We start from the raw sequence: 19,704 nt of genomic DNA on the forward strand, positions 1-19,704 counted from the left end.
GGATTGTATATTACAAAGTTATCTGGACTGTGCTTTATAAAAGGCACCTTTAATTACATTAGGAATGTAGCTATAAAGATCTAAGCATGTTGATTAATAACAGATGATTGAACTTGAAGAAGCTATGTAAAGAGAATTATACAGGTATTTGTTCTGTCTGATTATCTTTGGGAAGGATCCTTTATAAACTAATTTAATTTTATTTCCAGCTTCTCCATAATAAGACAAAAGGACTGTATGATTAACTCTATCACAGGCTGTTAATATGACAACTTTTGACAAATCAATCTTAGTATAAACAGATAAAATGGTATTAAGCAAAATCATAAAACAACAATAATTTTTTTGTTTTTAAACAAAAATTTCCTAAGGTACTTGTCCCTTAACTTAAATTCAAAAAGCAACAGTGGCTGTACTGAGATAAATAACAATAATTATCAGTACTAGTATTAGCATTAGTATTCTCTTCATCTGCCGGCTGCCCATTACATCTCACTGTTAGCAAACAGTTTTAAATGAGTTTGGGTAATTCATTAAGTAATTTGTTATTTCATTAGAATATTGACAAAATGTTTCCTACTACAGACTTAGAAATCCTCGGAGAGAAGAACTAGCAATATATTAACAAGATATTTTGATTCACAGAATATGGGAGATGATATCCAATTCCTTACTTCATTCCTTCAGGAAGAAAATCAAAGAGCAAGGGGTAAACACAGATTTCAGAAGCTGTTTTGACTGCACTTATGATACAGGTTGGGAATGCAAAAAGGGATTTTTATCAAGATTTATTCACTGCTAAAGCATGAAATCAAACATTTGTGCATGTTTTAATGCAATCAATTGCTCTGCTGCTACATTACTAATTACTCATATTCATTCATTCATTCATTCATTCGTATTTATGTAGTCATGGCTGCTAAAGCCTGTGTGTCACAAAGCTAAGAAGGGTTCCCCTAACCAGGCTGGAGGTAATATAAATTCAGAGCAGAAGAGACGTGGACAGATGGTGAGGATGGAGAGGAAGCTCCCATGAGCTACAGCAGCTCTCTGAAGTGCTACCTTAACTTCCAGTTTAACTTTTTTTTTTTTTTTTCCTGTAAGCTTGTTGGAGAGAAAGGGGAAACTACTTCCTTCTGTTTCCTTTTCTACTTCTTTTTCTCATATGATGAGGACAGTAAGAATATTAAACAAGTTTCAACCAAACTGATGCCACTAAACATGAGTTAGATGAATAGGTATTGCGCGGGAGAACTAGAGGCAAGTCATTAGACATCTCTGTTACAGACATAACATTTTGGGATGTTGACACCAGTCATAAATTAGCCACCCTTAATAATTCCTGGATCTTCTGGAGTATGTAGAGGTATCACAGTTTGGAAGTTTACAAAAGATTTCAACCACATGACACAGTGACTGTATTTTCATTATAAACTATTGCCCAGGAAGTCTGATTTGGCAAGTCACATTCCTGCTGTCACAGTTTGGGAAGATTCCAGTACAACTGATTTCATCTGAGCACAGCTAGGTTATATTAGAGATGTGAAATTTGGATGCGATATTCAGCCTTCTTCCCTTCAAAATGCATGAGGGTTATCAGTACCCAACTCTGCAAACTTTAAATTGTAGACTGGAGGCAGCAATGGACTGGGACATTAGCTCTCCATTACAGGCATGAAAGGAAATGCAATGACCTTGGAAAGGATGACTTTTGTACTTACTCTCAATTTTAAATACCTGCACCACCTGTGGCAAACAAGAAAATTCTTGAAAGACAGTAGGAGAGGACAGGTTAGGTAGGTAGGATACCACTTGGCATTCATCTTATTTGCTACCATGATATTAAGTTCAATTAAACCAATGACATTATTAAGAATTATTGGAAACTCACAGATTTTTCATATAAAGCTAATAAAAAATTGAGACATCAAATTGAATTTCCTAACAAGCTGTGTTATTTCCTATCTGTGGAAACAAACTATTAATCTATCAAGAAATAGATGTAGCAACACTACTACTTACAGACAGGAACCCAAAAAGTCATCATCTCAATATAAAAAATACAAATGAGTACAAGATATTAATTGATCAAAGCAAAACACACAAAACATTTATAGGAAAAGATGACGAACGGGAGTTGAAATATTATTCTCACCAATGTTTCCCTTTCACGGATTTAATAGGTGGGCAATATACTCTGTAACAGGGCTATCTATATTAAAGAGTGAAAATAATACTGACTGAATAATAATAAACTGGCTAAAAAGATGCCTATGTTTACTTTGCTACAAATTTTAGGTGGGTATATATATCACCTTTAAGAAAGTTAAAGTGGACCTAGCATTGCATTTATTTAGTATGATAAACAGTAAAAGTATTTTAAATCTTTATTGTATGTGTATGTGATCTAGAAAATCTAGTTAGTAATTTAAAGAATAAGTATATAAAGTAATTTTTGGAATTATTTCATATATTTAAGCAAACAGCTACAACTCCTTCTACTTTCAACTATTTTCCCAATATGGTACAGTCCCAAAGGAATTCAAAACCATACACAAGAGACTGCAAATGGACAAATCAAGTCCTTCCTATCATGTCACCCATATAGTATAATCAAAGGTAACAACAACAGTATCATAAGAGAAAAAAACACTGTACAGGGTTTGCATGGCAAAGTTTTGGTAGCGAGGGACCTATAGGGATGGTTTCTGTGAGAAGCTTCTAAAAGCTACTATGTCTGACTGAATCAATGCCAGCCGGGTCCAAGATGGACCTGCCTCTGGCCAAGGCTTAACCCATCAGCGATGGTGGTAGTGCCTCTGGGATAACATATTTAAGAAATAGGGACCAAAAAAAAAATGCACAACAGCAATTGCAGCCAAAGAGAAGAGTGAGAATACGTGAGAGAAACAACTCTGCAGACACCAAGATGCACTACTCAGATGGAGGAGTTGGAGAAAACTGGGAGTGAAGTTAAGCCCAGGAAGAAGGGAGGGGTGGGAGGAAGGTGGTTTTAAGATTTGGTTTTATTTTCTCATTATCCTACTCTGATTTGATTGGTAATAAATTAAACTAATTTCCCCAAGTCAAGTCTGTTTGCCCGTGATGGTAATTCCTGAATAGTCTCGTCCTTATCTCAACTCATGAGCCTTTCATTCTATTTTCTCTCCCTTGTCCAGCTGAGGAGGGGGAGTGATAGAATGGCTTTGGTGGGTACTTGGCATCCAGTCAGGGCACCACAAGCACTCTATATTTTTTTTTTTAATTACATAAACATCTTATTGACCTAAACTGCTAAATTTTCCATACTAAAAGGAGTACTGAAAAGAAGGATGAAAAGTAACAGTCTTGGCAGCTGAGGGACCACACACCTGAATAGCAGGTACATCACTTAATCTAAGAAAACATAGTTTTTTGCCTCAGTCTTTACTGGAAAGTGCTCCACCCATACTGCCCAAGACACAGAAGGAAAAGGCAGGGTCTGGGGAATGAAGAACCATCCACTGTAGGAGAAGATCAGGTTCAAGGCCATCTATGGAACCTGAAGGTGCACAAGTCCATGGGACCTGATGAGATGCATCCGCAGGTCCTGTGGGAACTGGCAGATGAAGTGGCTAAGCCACTATCCATCATATTTGAGAAGTTGCAGCAGTCTGGTGAAGTTCCCACAGACTGGATAAGGGGAAACATTACCCCCATTTTTAAAAAGGGAAATAAAGAAGACCCAGGGAACTACAGGCCAGCCAGCCTCTCCTCTGTGCCCTGCAAGATCATGGAGTGGATCCTCCTGGAAACTACGCTAAGGCACATGGAAAATAAGGAGGTGATTGGTGACATTCAACATGGCATCACTAAGGGTAAATTATGCCTGACAAATTTGGTGGCCGCCTACAATGGTGTTACAGCATTGGCGGATAAAGAGCAACTGATGTCACCTACCTGGACTTGTGCAAAGCATTTACCACTGTACTGCACAACATCCTTGTCTCCAAGTTGGAGAGACATGGATATGATGGAGGGACTACTCAGTGGGTAAGGAGTTGGCTGGATGGTTGCACTCAGAGACTTACAGTCAACGGCCTGATGTCCAAGTGGAGAGAAGTGATGAGTGGCCTTCCTCAGCGGTCATTATTGGGACTGGCTGTGTTTAACATCTTTGTCAGCGACAAGGGATTCAGTGCACCTTCAGCAAGTTTGCTGATGACACCAAGCTGTGTTGTGTGGTCAACATGCTGGAGGGAAGGGATGTGCCATCCAGAGGGACCTTGACAGGCTTGAGAGGTGGGCCTGTGCAAACCTCATGAAGTTCAACAAGGCCAAGTGCAAGGTCCTGCACATGAGTCAAGGCAATCCCAAGCACAAATACAAGCTGGGCAGTGAATGGATTGAGAGCAGCCCTGTGGAGAAGGACTTTGGGGTATTAGTGGATGGAAAACTGAATACGAGCCAGCAATGTGTGCTTGCAGCTCAGAAAGCAATCATATCCTGGGCTGCATCAAGAGAAGTGTGGCCAAACGGTTGAGGGGGGTGATTCTTCCCCTCTACTCTGCTCTCGTGAGACCCAACCTGGAGTGCTGTGTTCAGGCCCCCAACATGACATGGACCTGCTCGAGCAAACCACAGGAGGGCCGTAAACATGATCAGGGGGCTGGAGCATCTGCCTTATGGCAACAGGCTGCATGAGTTCAGGTTGTTCAGTCTGGAAAAGAGAAGGCTCCAAGGAGACCCTATAGCAGCCTTCCAGTACTTAAAGGAGGCCTACAGGAAAGGTGGGGAGGGAATTTTTATCAGGGCATGTAGTGATAGGACAAGGGGTAACAGTTTTAAGCTGAAAGAGTATAGATTTAGATTAGGTATTAAGTAGAAATTCTTTGCAGTGAGGGTGCTGAGGCACTGGAGCAGGTTGCTCAGAGACGTGGCTGCCCCCTCCCTGGCAGTGCTCAAAGCCAGGTTGGACGAGGCTTTGAGCAACCTGGTCTAGTGGAAGGTGTCCCTGCCCATGGCAGGGGGTTGGAACTAGATGATCTTTAGGGTCCCTTCCAACCCAAACCATTCTGTGATGATTCTATTAATTTAGAAGATTAAAATTTTAAGTGGAACAAGACATTCAAAAACCAAAGTGTTTTCTCATGGTCCTGTTAACAAACCCCTTCTAATATTAAAATAAAAAGAAACTAAATAATTGAGACCCTTGATTTGGGAATGTGCAGGAATGAAGGAGGTGAGAAGGATTGAGAAAAGTAGTCTGGATACCTAGGACAGTTATACTGTGGTAATCAAGCTATTTATACTTCCCAGCTCTCAAAAACTCATTAAAACAAAAGACAGCACAGCTATTCAAGGGGCAACTTCTTAGTGCCCCCAGTTGGCTATCAGAAAGAAATAAATTCTATAGGCATAGTAATCCTTTAGAAACATAACTGTCTATGGTCTTCAAGCATCAACTGGACTTTTTTTTTTTTTTTGGCAAAATGATATAAACATCATCTGCTTACAAAAATACATATATTTTAATGGCTGAATGCAGCCTTTGTGGCTGTTGTAGATATATTTCATAGGTAAGAAGGGTATAAACAAGTATCAGATACAATTCAACAACTGCATTTTGGAAAGGTACAATTAGAGAGAGAATAGTCTGAAAAACAAGTGGAAAGAAGGGAAAGACTCAGTAAGTATACTTCTTCCTTTACTCCACTCCACAAAAGAATCTTAAATGTACCCCTGTTTTTCAAGTTTAGCCCCCTTTCCCCATTATCTCCTTTCTTTGCCCGAAGAAATCTTTTGTTCCTTTATTTGACTACTTCCTTTCTCACTTAAACTATTATTTTTCTCAGTATCTACATTCTATTAAATTAAATAGAAGAAAAATAATGCACATACACCAAAACCACGGTAATCCAACATTTACGTTATATCTCACCAAGCAGACACAGGCTTAAAAATCTTTTGAATATGTTTTTCAGTTAGGATCACATCTTCTATTACACATTTGTACAATCATATAGCATAATGAATTACAGATCTCTTTTTAGAATATAATCTAATTATAGGAAAAGATCATTGATTTATTCAAGAACAACTTTCTTCTTCTTACTTAGAGTTCAACTAACTCCAGAAATGTTCTGTACATTTTAAATTGAACATTATGAGTGTTCTCACCCACTGAAAAGACCACACACTTGGGAAGAATTAGTCTTTATCTTGATTTATAAAACTTATATTACATTAGCTCTCCATTTTTAAACAGACCTAGTTACAGCTTTACCACTTATTACAGACTCATCTCATTCATTAATTTAACATGTATTTTATTCATACGTATGGACATATACACACATAATCTTCCTTAAATTTGAATAGAGCATTTTTGCCTACTGTGCCAGTAAATAAAAACATACAGGGATTTTAATTTTTTTTTAAATTATTTCAAACCAGCATTGTTTTTTCTATTTTCCTTACTTCACAATACTTCAGTGCAAAGTAAATACTGGAAAACAGACTGTGTAAAAGTAAGTATCCCACATGAGCCAATACCCAAACAGCTTTTCTGTCTTTACTATGGAATGAAATAATTTGTATCACTCTACTGCTTGGAAGTAAAACTCATTATTCTTAAGACTGGTATTGCTTCTAACATTTTACTAAAATACTCTTATGAAATACATTAACTTTTCACACTATAGAAACAAATAAAAACCAGCAGCCATTTTAACTACATATATTTGGGTGACCTAAGCGAGAAAAAAGACAACTGACAAAATTTCACCTCATGGATTGATTTCTTAAATTAGATTGAGACAAGTGATCTTTCATGAGAAATTATACCAATGTATCACTTTCTGTTAATTTTTTCAAAATTGTAAGCAATTTAATTATTTTTCAGTTAACTAATTTATTACTGAACTATCTAATTCAACAGGAAATATCCAAAATGATAGCAGAGTTTTCTAAGCAGGAAAATAAGCCATGTACTGTGAATAAAGCACCTATTTTATAAATTTCTTCAAACACAAAAGTCAGTTTATGCTGCCCCTAAACGCTGTCTTCTAGCAGGTTTTGGTTAAATACCATCCTACAGGGAAACTCCATACCAGTTCTTCAGCATCACCTTTTCAGTTTTGTTACTTCAAAAGGTTTAGGCTACACACTTTGTTCTGACAAGTTTAGACACTTTCTGTTGCCACTAGAATAGGAGACTGCCCTGACAAGCAGGTGGCAAGAAATCTTTGCAAAAATAACTGCAGCTGAACTTTGAACGTGTCAGTGTGGGTACTGACAGACTCCTAAGCAGTCCTTTGCAGGCTACACCTGGAAGCATTCATCTAACTGCTGCGCAGGTTCTTCAACCTAGGCGTTACTTCCCTAATATCAGAGCAAAGACTTCACGTGTCCCTGTTTAAAGCTCTCTTAGTGTGCACCCAGTCACTGTTGAAACTGTAATATAGCCACATATCTCTATGACTTTCTGACCATGTATTAATATGGAAGGAGATCTCTGCACTTAAATTTTTAATGTTATTAAATAGGAATATAACACAGACTTTGAGAAAGCAAACAACATTGCATTGTCAACTAAAAGCACATTGGTTTCTTTCAGAACTTGCAAGAACCATCACAAAACTATCCTTAATAGACTCTACAGTGATTTGAATTCATTATTTAATCCAATCAATTTTATGTCAGTTCCATCTGGAATCTCATCAGATTAATACAATTTACACCTCTCTACAGTAAACTAATTTTTTAAAAACAGTATTACTTTCAAAGAAACAAGGGTAAAATGCGAGTCACAGCATTTTCAAATTAAAACAAAAGAAACATTCACACAACAAAATGGAAATATTCTTAGTTTAATTTAGTTTTTATCTTGCTTAAAGTAACTTACCAAACTGTTGTTTCCACCTGACTGTCATGCAGCTGTCGATTGTCTAACTGGGCAAAGAGAGGAAAAAGAACTTGAATCCCTCCAATGGAATGAATTGCGCTGTGAATGGAGTGGGTTACTATAGCTTTCACATCCTAAATTAATAAAAAAAAAAAATAAGAAAAAGAAAAATGTCAGTTAACCTCAATTTTAATGGACAATCACAAACATAACTTGGGAACAATTTAACACTGAATTGAGTGCAAACTAAATCAGACTTGTTTTGACTTAGTTTCATCAGTTATGTTTCAGTTATATACTGAAAGGCAAACTGTGCGTCATGGTATGATGAATATACTTCTTAATGAAGAAGTAATCATCTTTTGCTCTATAAAGTGAGCAAAGAACAAACAGTTCAGGTCATAGGTATATTAATAACTGAAATAGTATAAAATAATGTCTTGGTACACTAGCACACAAATCTTCTTATTATCCAAATGATGTTGAGCTAACAGTAATCACAGAACATCAAATTAGTAGCACAAACCTGAAGCATAAGAGCATGGGGGGAGTGTACAAAAATTGAAGGGTTTTCCTTTGGTGAGGATTCAAGGCATAGCTGAGCATCAGTAGCCTTTGCATTATAAGTAAAAGCAATGCTACTTGCAAGTTTCCCATCATATAGCACTTGTTTATGGTGCTCAGCCAGATGAATGTCACTCTCAGATTTAAATTTGAATGTGCTCTGAAAAACAAAACAAAACAAAACAAGTTTTACCAAGTAAATATTTTAAACAAAATACTTGTCCCAAAATGTGCAGAAAATACATCGGACTTGAGAGGGAATAGAGAAACTGTTAAACTTTAATTTTCCAGTAGTTTAATGCTACTGAAGAATGAGACTTTATTTTTATTTACCCCACATGAACAAGTCAATATAACATTTAGTATTTTATGTAGCATAATTTCTCTCTCCTTTCAGCATCAGTGTTAGTAAGTTTCAGAAGTAATTATTTGGAAGAAATGTGTCATATTAAACAGCTATAAATATGTCAAAAAATTGAGTATGCAATGCATTAAAAATAAAGCACAAATTAAATTCCTTGGATTTTACTTTATATAAACTCACTCAGAATATGAAATTGTATACCATTTTGATTAAAGGAATAGTTACTTTTAAACAGCATTAAAACATTCTTCATTAACAGTCAGAAGAATATATAAACAAGCTACTTACACTAAAAAAAAGTCCAAATAAAACTATAAATGCCATATTTCAAATTAATGATTCTCAAACTCAAAGCTTTTACAAAGGAAGACTGAACATTTCTATTATTCTTAAACATACTATGATTCATATCTGATCTAAAACTAGGTTCCTGGCAACACTGACAAATCAATCAAGCACAAGAAGATAGATTTCTGCCTTTCTGCAAAGCATTGTCAGATTTACTTGTTACATAACTATTGCATGTAACAATCATTTGACAGTGGCAAAAAGACAACTAGTAGTAACACAGTGCTATACTGATATAAGTAAACTTCTTAGAAATGACCACCATATAATTAATAATATATACATATATAAAATGTTATCTTTTAAAATCTTTATTCAGTTTTCAATAATTTATTGCTGAGATTAATGATGAATCATTTTTCTTGTTTTCACTGCATATAGCCATAATTCTCTTTATCCCTTTGGTCCCACCAAATTTTTCCCTCTTCCCCCCCCCCGTAAGAAATCCAACATCATTAAAGTATTGAAAGTACTATCACTAGGGTTTTGGTTATCCAGGCTAAGCAACTTTGACATCTGGTACAAGTAGTGTGAGAGCATAAATACAGCAAAAAAGAGCTTTAGATTTAATGTATTCTTAGATGGTATAAATATGTATGGGATCCATAAAGAAGATTTAAAGAATACTTGTTCCTACAGGAATAGCAGAGGGAACAGAGAGCTGAGAATTACTCCTGTACTCCCTTCTCCAGTAAAAGCAGCTGTGCTTTATCGGAATCACTACTTAAACATCAGCAGCTCTCCCCTTTCCTTTAGCAGCAAGAGTTCTGCCTTTTGATTTATCGTTCACCCCATCTTGCTACTGTGATTCAGTGATTGTAAGTAAAATATTATTTTGTACTATATAAGTGGCTCAAGCAAATTTGAATTTTCAAGAGTATTTTGTGTTTGCATGTGTGTGCATGAATGCGTTTTGCATTTTTATTCCAACTATGTACATGACAAGAAGATTGTTACTGCAGCACTGATCAAGAGCAAACTCAGATGCAGCAACATATGGAATAATCTGATAACCCTCCCATACACATTTCAAAACAAGTTAAGAGGAGTGACACAGACTTGACAGGGCTATTAGGACAAGGCTTTGTTGAAACATCCCTTTACAAACGGCACCAAACACTGCTATCAGATGAATCTCTTCCTCCTACATTATCTTCCTTGCCCCACTATTCCGTGCTTATCAGCCCCTCAGGATCTCAGCTGAGACATGCTTCTCTCTTCTTTGTTGCCTGGGAATCAAGATGGGTAGCAGAAAAAGCACAGTGAGAGCAAAGATGATGCTCTCATTTCCTTTCTCTTTCTGCAGCCTCCAGCAGCTGAAAGCGTCAACATAGTAGGTAAAAGTCCTGTTCAGCAACTGCAAGACTCAAAATGAACATGCTTCATTACAGATAAAACCTGGGAGTGCAAATATTAAATTCTACTATGTTTCCACTAAATATAATTTAAAATTTCAAGACACTTTATGGATGAATCCAGGAAGACTTAACAGGGAACAGGCAAATCGCATAGTTCTACTGCCAGCATATTTTCCTCTCTTCCCCTCTTAAGAGTTTGATCATGTGTAATTTCTATGCAATAGTTACTAAGTGTGGCAGCTTTCCAATATTGCTACTCACACAGTCAATGTAACATTTTTTGTTAAAAAAAAAAAAATGAATAGGCCTTTTGCTACAACTGAAAATTTACTATTTCACAGTAAAATATCTATTTGCTTAATAAATAAATTTTTATGCTAAGGCATGCTGGTTACAACTAGATGCATTCAGAACGACATGTTGAGCAAGACCAACAAGGAAGTATTATGAACTGTTTCTATGTTACAACATTCTGTAATAAGCAGGTAATATGCAATAAAATATTCTATATATAAATTAATACAAATATTTAAATCATTAAACAATATTATTTTAATTAATTCTCTAGTTAATCTTAAAATCTGTTGCTTCTACCTGTGTCACAGGATGGGGGTGGGACAAGGTGCAACTGATTCACTTTTCTGTGTAGATCAAGATCTACCTTTCCTGAACTCTGGCTTTGGTGTTATTTGCAACATTACATGCTACATATATTCACAGATGTGTGTCTACTGCACTGTCCTGAGCTCTGGTATGTTGGTAGAGTATGCAGATTTCTCTGTATTTCAGAAGTCTGAATGGCGGCCATTGTAGGATTGGGGCATTATGCATGATTGTGAGGGTAGCTCAATAAGAGGTAAAATCATAGTCTCTTGTCATGAACAAAGCAGGCAGAGCACTAAATAAGGGAAGGTTGCTTTCCCTAAAGAATCAGAATCCTGGGATACAGTGGACTAAAGTAAGAATTATAAATCAAAGGAACTACCACAGGAAAGAAAAAACACCCGTATGAAGACATTTTCCAAACATTCTCAATTATTTTGAATAATACTCCATTGGGAGAAAAGCTTTGGCACAACGGGAGTTCACAATGCATCTAGAATAGGTGGTCTTTTGGAAAACTTGAACAAATTATTCTCCCAGGTGGCTAACAGTACCAAATTTAGAATGAACAGGACATGTAGTGAACTACTTAAGAAAAGCTTCTGAAAGGCAATTTTGCATCAGCAACTTAGGTAAGGGCAAAAACGTGATCTCTAATGTCCAGCAATTTGAGCTACATGTCAATTGAAGCTGCCTTGGACCATGAAATACCATACTGAAATGTTCTGAAATGATGGACCTTTGCACCCACACAGAATTGGAAAGAACTTACAGAAATAAACTTAACTGAGATATGATAGAGGCAAGCTGTGAGTGAAAGCCACAATCAGTGACCTTCATTTTTTCAGTCATGGGTAGATCTTGGGTTGGAAGAAGGTGAGAAAAAAGGGTTCTGTTTTGTCTTGTTTTTTTGAAATAAGGAAGTTAAAGAAAGAAATTGTGTTATTCCTAGGGTCCTGCTCTAGGAACTCGCTCCTTTTAACTGCTATTAGTAATATATACTTTCAGATTCTTAGACAAGGAAGGAATTTACTTTACAGAGGAAGGAGGCATTAACTGTGCTGGGAACACAACCTAAACCTAAAAACACAATATGCCAAAGAAGAATATCCCTAAAGTATTAAATTTAATCTAACAGACATTTTACAAAAAGTATTAAGAAGATACAGGTGTGAAGAAATGTAGTTTAAAGGAAGTCTATGAATCAAGGAAGGTAATTTGACAACACTTTAGTAGGGTTAGTGCAGTAACTACTGGAAACATCATTTAGCGTGAAAGCATGTATGCCTTATGAATCTTTTCAACACAAAATATTACATAATAATTTTCACTTCCTGAAACCAATGAAAGCATTATTCCTCTTTGATATCATTTCAGTATGCTGCTGCAAATCCAGGAACTTAATAAATTCGTAAAGATTTATGACATTTATTATTGAGAAGTAAAAGGTTACATTACTTTCTTCTGGATGACCAAAAAAACATTTGCAGAAATATTTGTTCAAACAAAATACAGTATTAAGTTTGGAATAAAGTACCCCTTGTTTGCACAGGTGATACACTTCTCTTGACTGACTAAACATTTTTAGTTTCAAGACAGGTTTTAACCATCAACTGTATTCAACAGACTTCCTCTTCTCCAAGTAACCTTGACATATAATTGGCTATTCACACTACATATACCATTAAACATATTTTCAACTGTCACTGTCTACAAGTGTTAACTTTCATCAAATAATTTAGAGCAATAATTTTCAGCACAGCAAATTCATATTATTAGAATCTAAACGTTGATTTTTACTTGCTAATTTAAAAAGTTTTTAGTGTATATGATATATACTAAAAAACCGAAAGTCTACTTCAGATGATACTGCGAATTTCACAGATTGGAAAAAAAAAAAAAAAAGGAAAAATTGATGGTAGAAATTCAACCGTTTTTAGCTGGGGTTAGATTTATTTCCACGCCTTTCCCACTAAGCAGTTTCCGCCGACTTCTGCAAAGCATCTGCATTTTTTTTTCTTGATGAAATAATACTGTACATAACCATTCCAAGACACAAGTGATTGTTCCTACTAGAGATCCAAGTTTATGCATGCACCATTAATTTGTCCAAACTGTCCCCTAAATGTCTCTGTCAAAGCATGACTAAAAAGCTCAACTTTTACTTCAACAGAACTGTTTGAAACTGTGCAGTTGAACAGAATTGGTTTATTATGCCTTGTTGAATGTTAATCTGCCTTGACTCAGGTTTTAAACATGAAGAGTAAACAAAGTTATTCCCCTGGTATTCAGTACACCAAATACAAAATTGTTCTAATCTGATTATGATCCAAAGTCATAAATTTGACATACAAACAAGTTTCAGCTATGCTTTAAAGAAGCAATTTGCACCTTTCCAAAAGCTGGTGGAAACTAAGGTTAGTTAGGATACAATACTATTCTTCTGCCAAAAACAAATCACATAGCTCTACATAAACCTAAGAGAAATATCTACATGCATACATATCTTCGAATTATAACTATCAATTATTTTCTTCTTCCAGTTTTACAGTTTTTAAGATCCATTATTACCTTATATCCAGGTCCTAACTGATGTATTGCAAAAATCTGTGCGGGGTTGAGTGCTTCAGTGAATACATACACTGCTCCAAGCTGGCCACAGAACACTCTATTAGCATCAGCAGTCTCCGAAGAGCCAAGAAAACATTTATCATAGCTCTGTATTAGAAAGAGGTAATGTTAATCAAGTTTAGTCATACAAACTATACAATGAAATAATATTAATGCACAGCTACTGAAGCCAAAAAATAAAGGGAGACTGTAATTAAGAAAATAAATCAATCACTTGTTACTTCAGTACCTGATTCTCTGTAGTGAACAACTTCCTTTTTAATATCGTGGCATTGTTTCACAGGTCAGTATTATAATGCTGTTATGACTGGCTGCTAGGATTTGGTTCTTATTAATTTTTCAACATACAACAAAGAAAATTAGAACAGTACATTCAAGTACCAAATAACCTTCACTACTGCCTTCTAGGAAATATGAAAGCCTTGAATTCAGTTTCTTGTAATTATAATCAGAACTCCCACTGCTAACACATAAGAACATGCACCAAAATGCACTCTTCTTCCACTGTTGCTCTAACAGAGCTAAACATCTCTAGCAGAAAAAAAAAACAATTACCAATTTTTCTAGTTTGCAAACTGGTGCACAGTCTTCCTCCAAGATTACAGCCTATAATGATTTGGTTTGACCCTAAACTCCCCTTCTGTCTTCTTCAACATCATAGTTGCTATTTTCCATTTGTTGTTAACAGAGGTGTTACCTTCCATTCTTCCTTCCAACAACTATCCCTCTGCACAAAAACCTTCTGCAGTTCTCCATCTGTCCATTCCTATTATTTCAGTTTTGAAGTATTTTTTGTGGCTTTTTTTTTTTTTTCAATTTAAATTTATTTTTCAATAATTAGGTTAAGTTCTTCTGGTGCCTCGGAGAAAAAAAAGGCTTTCAGATGAAACAAAGTTTAGAGCTGAACTTTGTAGAATAAAGATCCAGGAAACTGGAAAACAAGATGCAGCAAAAGAGAACAACAGAAAGTGCAAGGATCTTTGCAAGGCTATTCTCTCAGCTTCCCTGAGTCACATGTACTTTATTTAATGGACATGAGGATCACGCATCACTTTTTGACTTGAATCAGCAACCCAGTAGAATCTGCGTTAGGAAGTCTGCTTTTTCATCTTGCTTGGTTGCTGAGTTTTCCCCTAAGAAAAACTTTTTTCACCGGAGAATGGAGTCAAATACAGTGATTTACTACAGCAACTGATTCAGGTGGATAAGCTATTATATTAACAAGGAAAAGAGGACTCTGTCTAAAGAGTTCAGGATGAAGTCAAAGATCTGGTGTTAAGCTTTGCAACAGGGTGAGGGAAGAATATCCAGAATTTTATCTCTGATTTATTCTCCTTTTGAGCAAATACCTCTTCTAGCTTTTTTCTGTTGGAATTTCTTTTTTTTTTTTTTTTTTTTTTGAACAAAACTAAAGAAACTACAACAAAATTGATTCACAAAGTTATATTCAGGATGTACAGTGCAAAAGATGGGCTATGAGACCACTTTGACTACAGGTAAATCTAACAGTGAAATTTCCTAACAATTTGCTGAGACATACATTCCTGCCTATTACAGGGTATTTTCCTCGATTCTTCTAGTTATCATTAATTGTACAACAGCCATTGTAGCTCTCAATGGATTACAAGTTTTACATATAATTACATTCAAGGTCTGTTAGCCTGTAGTAATTTCCAGTTCTGGTTTTTTTTTTCATTCTGACCAGATTACACTTTTCCATTTTCTGGTGCTTCACCCTGGATTAGGTGTTTCCTTTAATTTTAACTGGAGGGGAGGGCTAACTCCTAATCTTCTGGTAATTTTTATTCACTTCTATCCCAGATGCCAAACAATTTGTAAACATTACTTATTTATTTAATAAATATTTATATAATTTATACAATTTAGATATATAATTTATGTAATTTATATAATACGCATTTATTTATTTATTTAAAACCAGCACCCGATACTCATAGCTCATTGGTCTTCCTCTAGCTATCTCACATTTCCAGTTTTAAACCTGATGGACATCAACTGATCCAAGTTTGTTTGCCCATTTTTATACATCCCTGGTAGCATGTCATTAATGACCCCAAGATGAGTGGACTGCCAGATCTGCTTCATTCAGTGCCTTGGCCCAAATCCTCCTATTTTGTTGACATAAAAAATTAAACTCTTGGGACTTATGGACCTTGCTACTTAACTTTATCCTTAATATTCTTGATGCTTATAAACGTTCTTTCAAATGCAGACCAAGTTTTATTGATGCCATCAACCTCTTTGCTTTTCATCACTTGTGTCAACTAATTAAATCCTACATCTTCCTTATCCTACAACAGAAATGCAGAGTTCTGTGAAAGATGTCAGGACATATTCTGACATCCCCACATTCTACATCTTGAAGAGAAGTTTTATGCTTTCTCTCATGTTACTTACTACAGATGAATTTTCCCTAGTTAAGAGCTATAATAGACAAACTCTTCCAATTTAACTTCTATCTCAAAGTATATTTGATCTCTTCTAAATAATTAACTCCATAAGGCATCCAGAGCTGATCATGACTACTGACCAGCTAGCAATTGCACACATATGGTTATGTTATAGCCTGTCATGCATTAAACTTCATCTTTTTGTCATAATCTTGAGCTATATTTACACCTTGGAATATAAACTCAATGAGTTACTTATCATTTCTATTTTTGGGGAAAAAATAAAATAAAATAAATTCACAGTGTCTACCAAGACAAATCTATGCTTAAAAAAATATAAATTCAACTCAGTCCTTTAATCTTAAACTCATTAATGAAAATTTAATGGATGTTTTATTAATCTAAAAAAAAAATTAATCATAATGCATTTTGTTCAATGGTAGCTTTGGCACAGTGAGCAACTGAAAAATCTTGTCTTAATTATATTTAAACACTACATCTCAATTATCTTATAATATTCTTGTATAAGAAAAACTGAAAAGAGTAAGATGTACTTAGTCAACAATGTGCAATCCTGTCCCTTTCTCAGATTTCACTGTTTTCACAACCTGTACTGTTAAATCTATCAGTATAATCTACATGAATATTTATGCACAATAAATGATGTAAAGGAAGAAGAATGAGCGGCTGACTTGCATAGTTTTTTTCTTTTCCCAAAAAACTGTTATGGTAAGGTATTTTCTTGTCATTTTGCAGGAGACTAAAGTTATATACAAGTGGAAGGGTATGAAGGTCAAAGTTAACAAACTGGATAATTGATCAAGACTTTTCAAGGGAATACTTTTAACAGTTTAACTTTCATATGAAACATATACAGTTAAAACAAGACCTTTTCTTCCTAGCCAACATATAATAGTCCTAAGGAGCCTACATATGCATTCCCCTATTTTCCTGTTTTATGCCTTTTACACAGTTGCATTCATACATCTTTCCTGAATTTCTCCTACGTTCTATTCTATTTCCTACTTCTGAAAAATTTTTGTTATTACAAAATAGAGAGCTAATGATAACTAGTCTCTTTCATAACTTACTCTATTCTCCAGCAGACAAAGTAAAACCTTTGCAGAGACTGAAAGGACTTACAGTAAACCATCTAAAGCTTGGTAAAACAATTCCACCTTAAGAAAAGACTGTACTTCTGTTACATGAGAAGATAGAAGGGAATACTGTGAAGAACATATGTATAAAAGGAGCAGTTCTTCCTGCTAATCATTTATCATCAAGGATTACAGATGCCCCCACCATATAACTAGTAAATTAGCCCAGATCCTTTGAGACCTCAGCTGGCTTTTCAATCACATTCTCACCTATCACAAAATTTTGTATTACCAAGGAGAAACCATGCTCTGCAAAAACCGAAAGGTTTGCCTTTTCTTGCAAGTAGAAATGCTATGAACAAAACAAAGCATGATGGTCAGAAGATTTGGCAAGCAGAGCTTTAATTAACATCTAATATTTAAATTCTCTCCTTCAATCCAACTTTGCCTCTAGAATTTAGCAAAAACCAGTTAATTTCTTTAAGTATAAAAGAGCTTCCTTATCATATACAGGCAGTCAGCAACAACTGAGAATTATATTATAAAGAAATAACAAAAGCGTAGCAAGCTGATGAATCAAGCACCTCTGAAAGCTTCATCTGAAGGCAAAGCACAAGAGAATCATTTTGTCTGCCTTTCCCATCCAAAACTTTGGGCCAGAAAGAGTGACTGTTTTCTGCATCATTAAGTGCAGACTCAAACCTTCCAAATCAGAAGGCACAAATAAAGAGCACCAAGTTTTTGAAACTTATATAGACTTCATTCTTCATTAAAACAATTTACATATAAAAATGAATGCATTTCCTGTAAGAATATGCTGTTCATTTGAACTCAGACCAATTAATAGATACAGGTATATTTACAGGTATACATGCAATCTTCTCCAGCTAAGAATGAGTGGTGTCTGCCTGTGGGACAAGCAGATGCAAGACCACTGTGTCTTTGCTCTGAGCTGACCAATGCTTCACAACTGTACGTCTCAGTATCTTTTAACTTGTTTGGATGGCCAATAAGGGAAGACATCTCTCTGTAAAAGTTTACTAAAGAAAATTGCTGAGTATTTCAGGGATGAAATTTTGTAGCAGTTAATTTGTACTCGCTAACAATATTAATTAAATATTAATACCTTAACAAAATATACTTGTTACTGGGAGACAGATGTAAGACTTCAGACTTTGCTTAATACTATAAATCTCTCAACATTCCTCCATGCTTCTGTTTTCTAGCTTTTACTTTTTTATCTATCTTATTTGTTTAAAACTGTAAACTCTGCATAGAAGAAATTATCTCTTACTATACTTATACAGTGCTTAAAACAATATGACACTGATCATAATTCAGGCTACTCATTTCTACTGCAATTAAAAAACCTACTTAAAATTTGATGTCCAATAACACAAAAAGCATAGAATTTTTTTCACCGTTAACAAATCTCTCCACCTGAATCCAACATAGAACTTGATGTGATACAAAAGTGAGTACCTTTGTATGCACTGACAGTATGGATAGTCATTTCACAGAGTAAATCAGTTTTTCTTAAGCCCTTTTCTCAAGCTAAATATGTAAAACCTGTAACTCTATCATATTTCCTTATGGAAAAAGCTAAGTATTAATCCATTATTATCAGTGTTGTCTATACAGTATCACATATTAAAAATATTAGTTATAACAGTCTCTTCAAACAAAATCTCTGAAATTTTCATTAAAATAGCTATGCAAAATACAGTTAAAAAATCCTCAATATGCTAAAAAATATTATTAATGTAATGTAACATTATTAATTGTTCTATAAGTACATAACTAATGAAGATAGATTAAAGGAGAAAGTTAAAAAAAAGAAAATTTGAAAAGACCTAGAGAAAACAAAGTACTTTTTTTTCTTTTTGAATTTACTTTAAAGTGAAAAGCTATGAGAAAGGAAAAAATAAAATCTTACATCATTTGTGTTAACATGCCAGGCCATGTCACCATAGGATACCAGTTGACCATTCACGTAACATCGTATTTCACTGTTTCTCCATCGATTATAGATGTGTACAATGCTTATCATGTACCACTGGAAAGACATGGAAAATCAGTACATAGTGGCAGGTTTCGTGCTATAAAACATGAAGTTAATGAATAGCATTAAAAGTAAGTGACCAGTCTCATAAAGTTGCACAAACAGATGAATCCTTGCAAACTCACGAAATTAAAAGTCAAGTCAATGGAACTTCAAGTCCGGTCAGCAGAACTGTGCCTAGATGTAATGATACACCTACCTGCATCCCCTTTATGGGATTAGAGCCAAAAATGCTTACATACAATTAAAATAGTTGAATACACGTCCATTCCTGAAAGTGTAATTTAAACACTATATGCTGTAACACAAAACATAACTGAGTTCTGATGGGAAATCCAGTTCCATGTGCACTTACCTTAACAAATTTGTATCACGTATCTC

General features: G+C 35.1%; 1 protein-coding gene across 8 annotated transcripts in view; it reads right to left on the reverse strand.

The window, feature by feature from the left end:
- The window catches only part of NBEA (neurobeachin), a 511,054-nt gene that overhangs the window by 374,140 nt on the left and 117,210 nt on the right, over positions 1–19,704 (reverse strand). For all 8 annotated transcript variants that reach the window (XM_074914245.1, XM_074914292.1, XM_074914279.1 and 5 more), the window contains exons 7-10: positions 19,198–19,317; positions 13,694–13,840; positions 8,412–8,609; positions 7,886–8,019 (exon numbers count right to left, since the gene is read on the reverse strand). In XM_074914245.1, coding sequence (XP_074770346.1) covers positions 7,886–8,019; positions 8,412–8,609; positions 13,694–13,840; positions 19,198–19,317 — 599 coding nt within the window. The remainder of the gene's footprint in view (positions 1–7,885; positions 8,020–8,411; positions 8,610–13,693; positions 13,841–19,197; positions 19,318–19,704) is intronic.

The sequence above is a fragment of the Athene noctua genome, chromosome 1, assembly GCF_965140245.1.
Source record: "Athene noctua chromosome 1, bAthNoc1.hap1.1, whole genome shotgun sequence".
NCBI classification, from domain to species: Eukaryota; Metazoa; Chordata; class Aves; order Strigiformes; family Strigidae; genus Athene; species Athene noctua.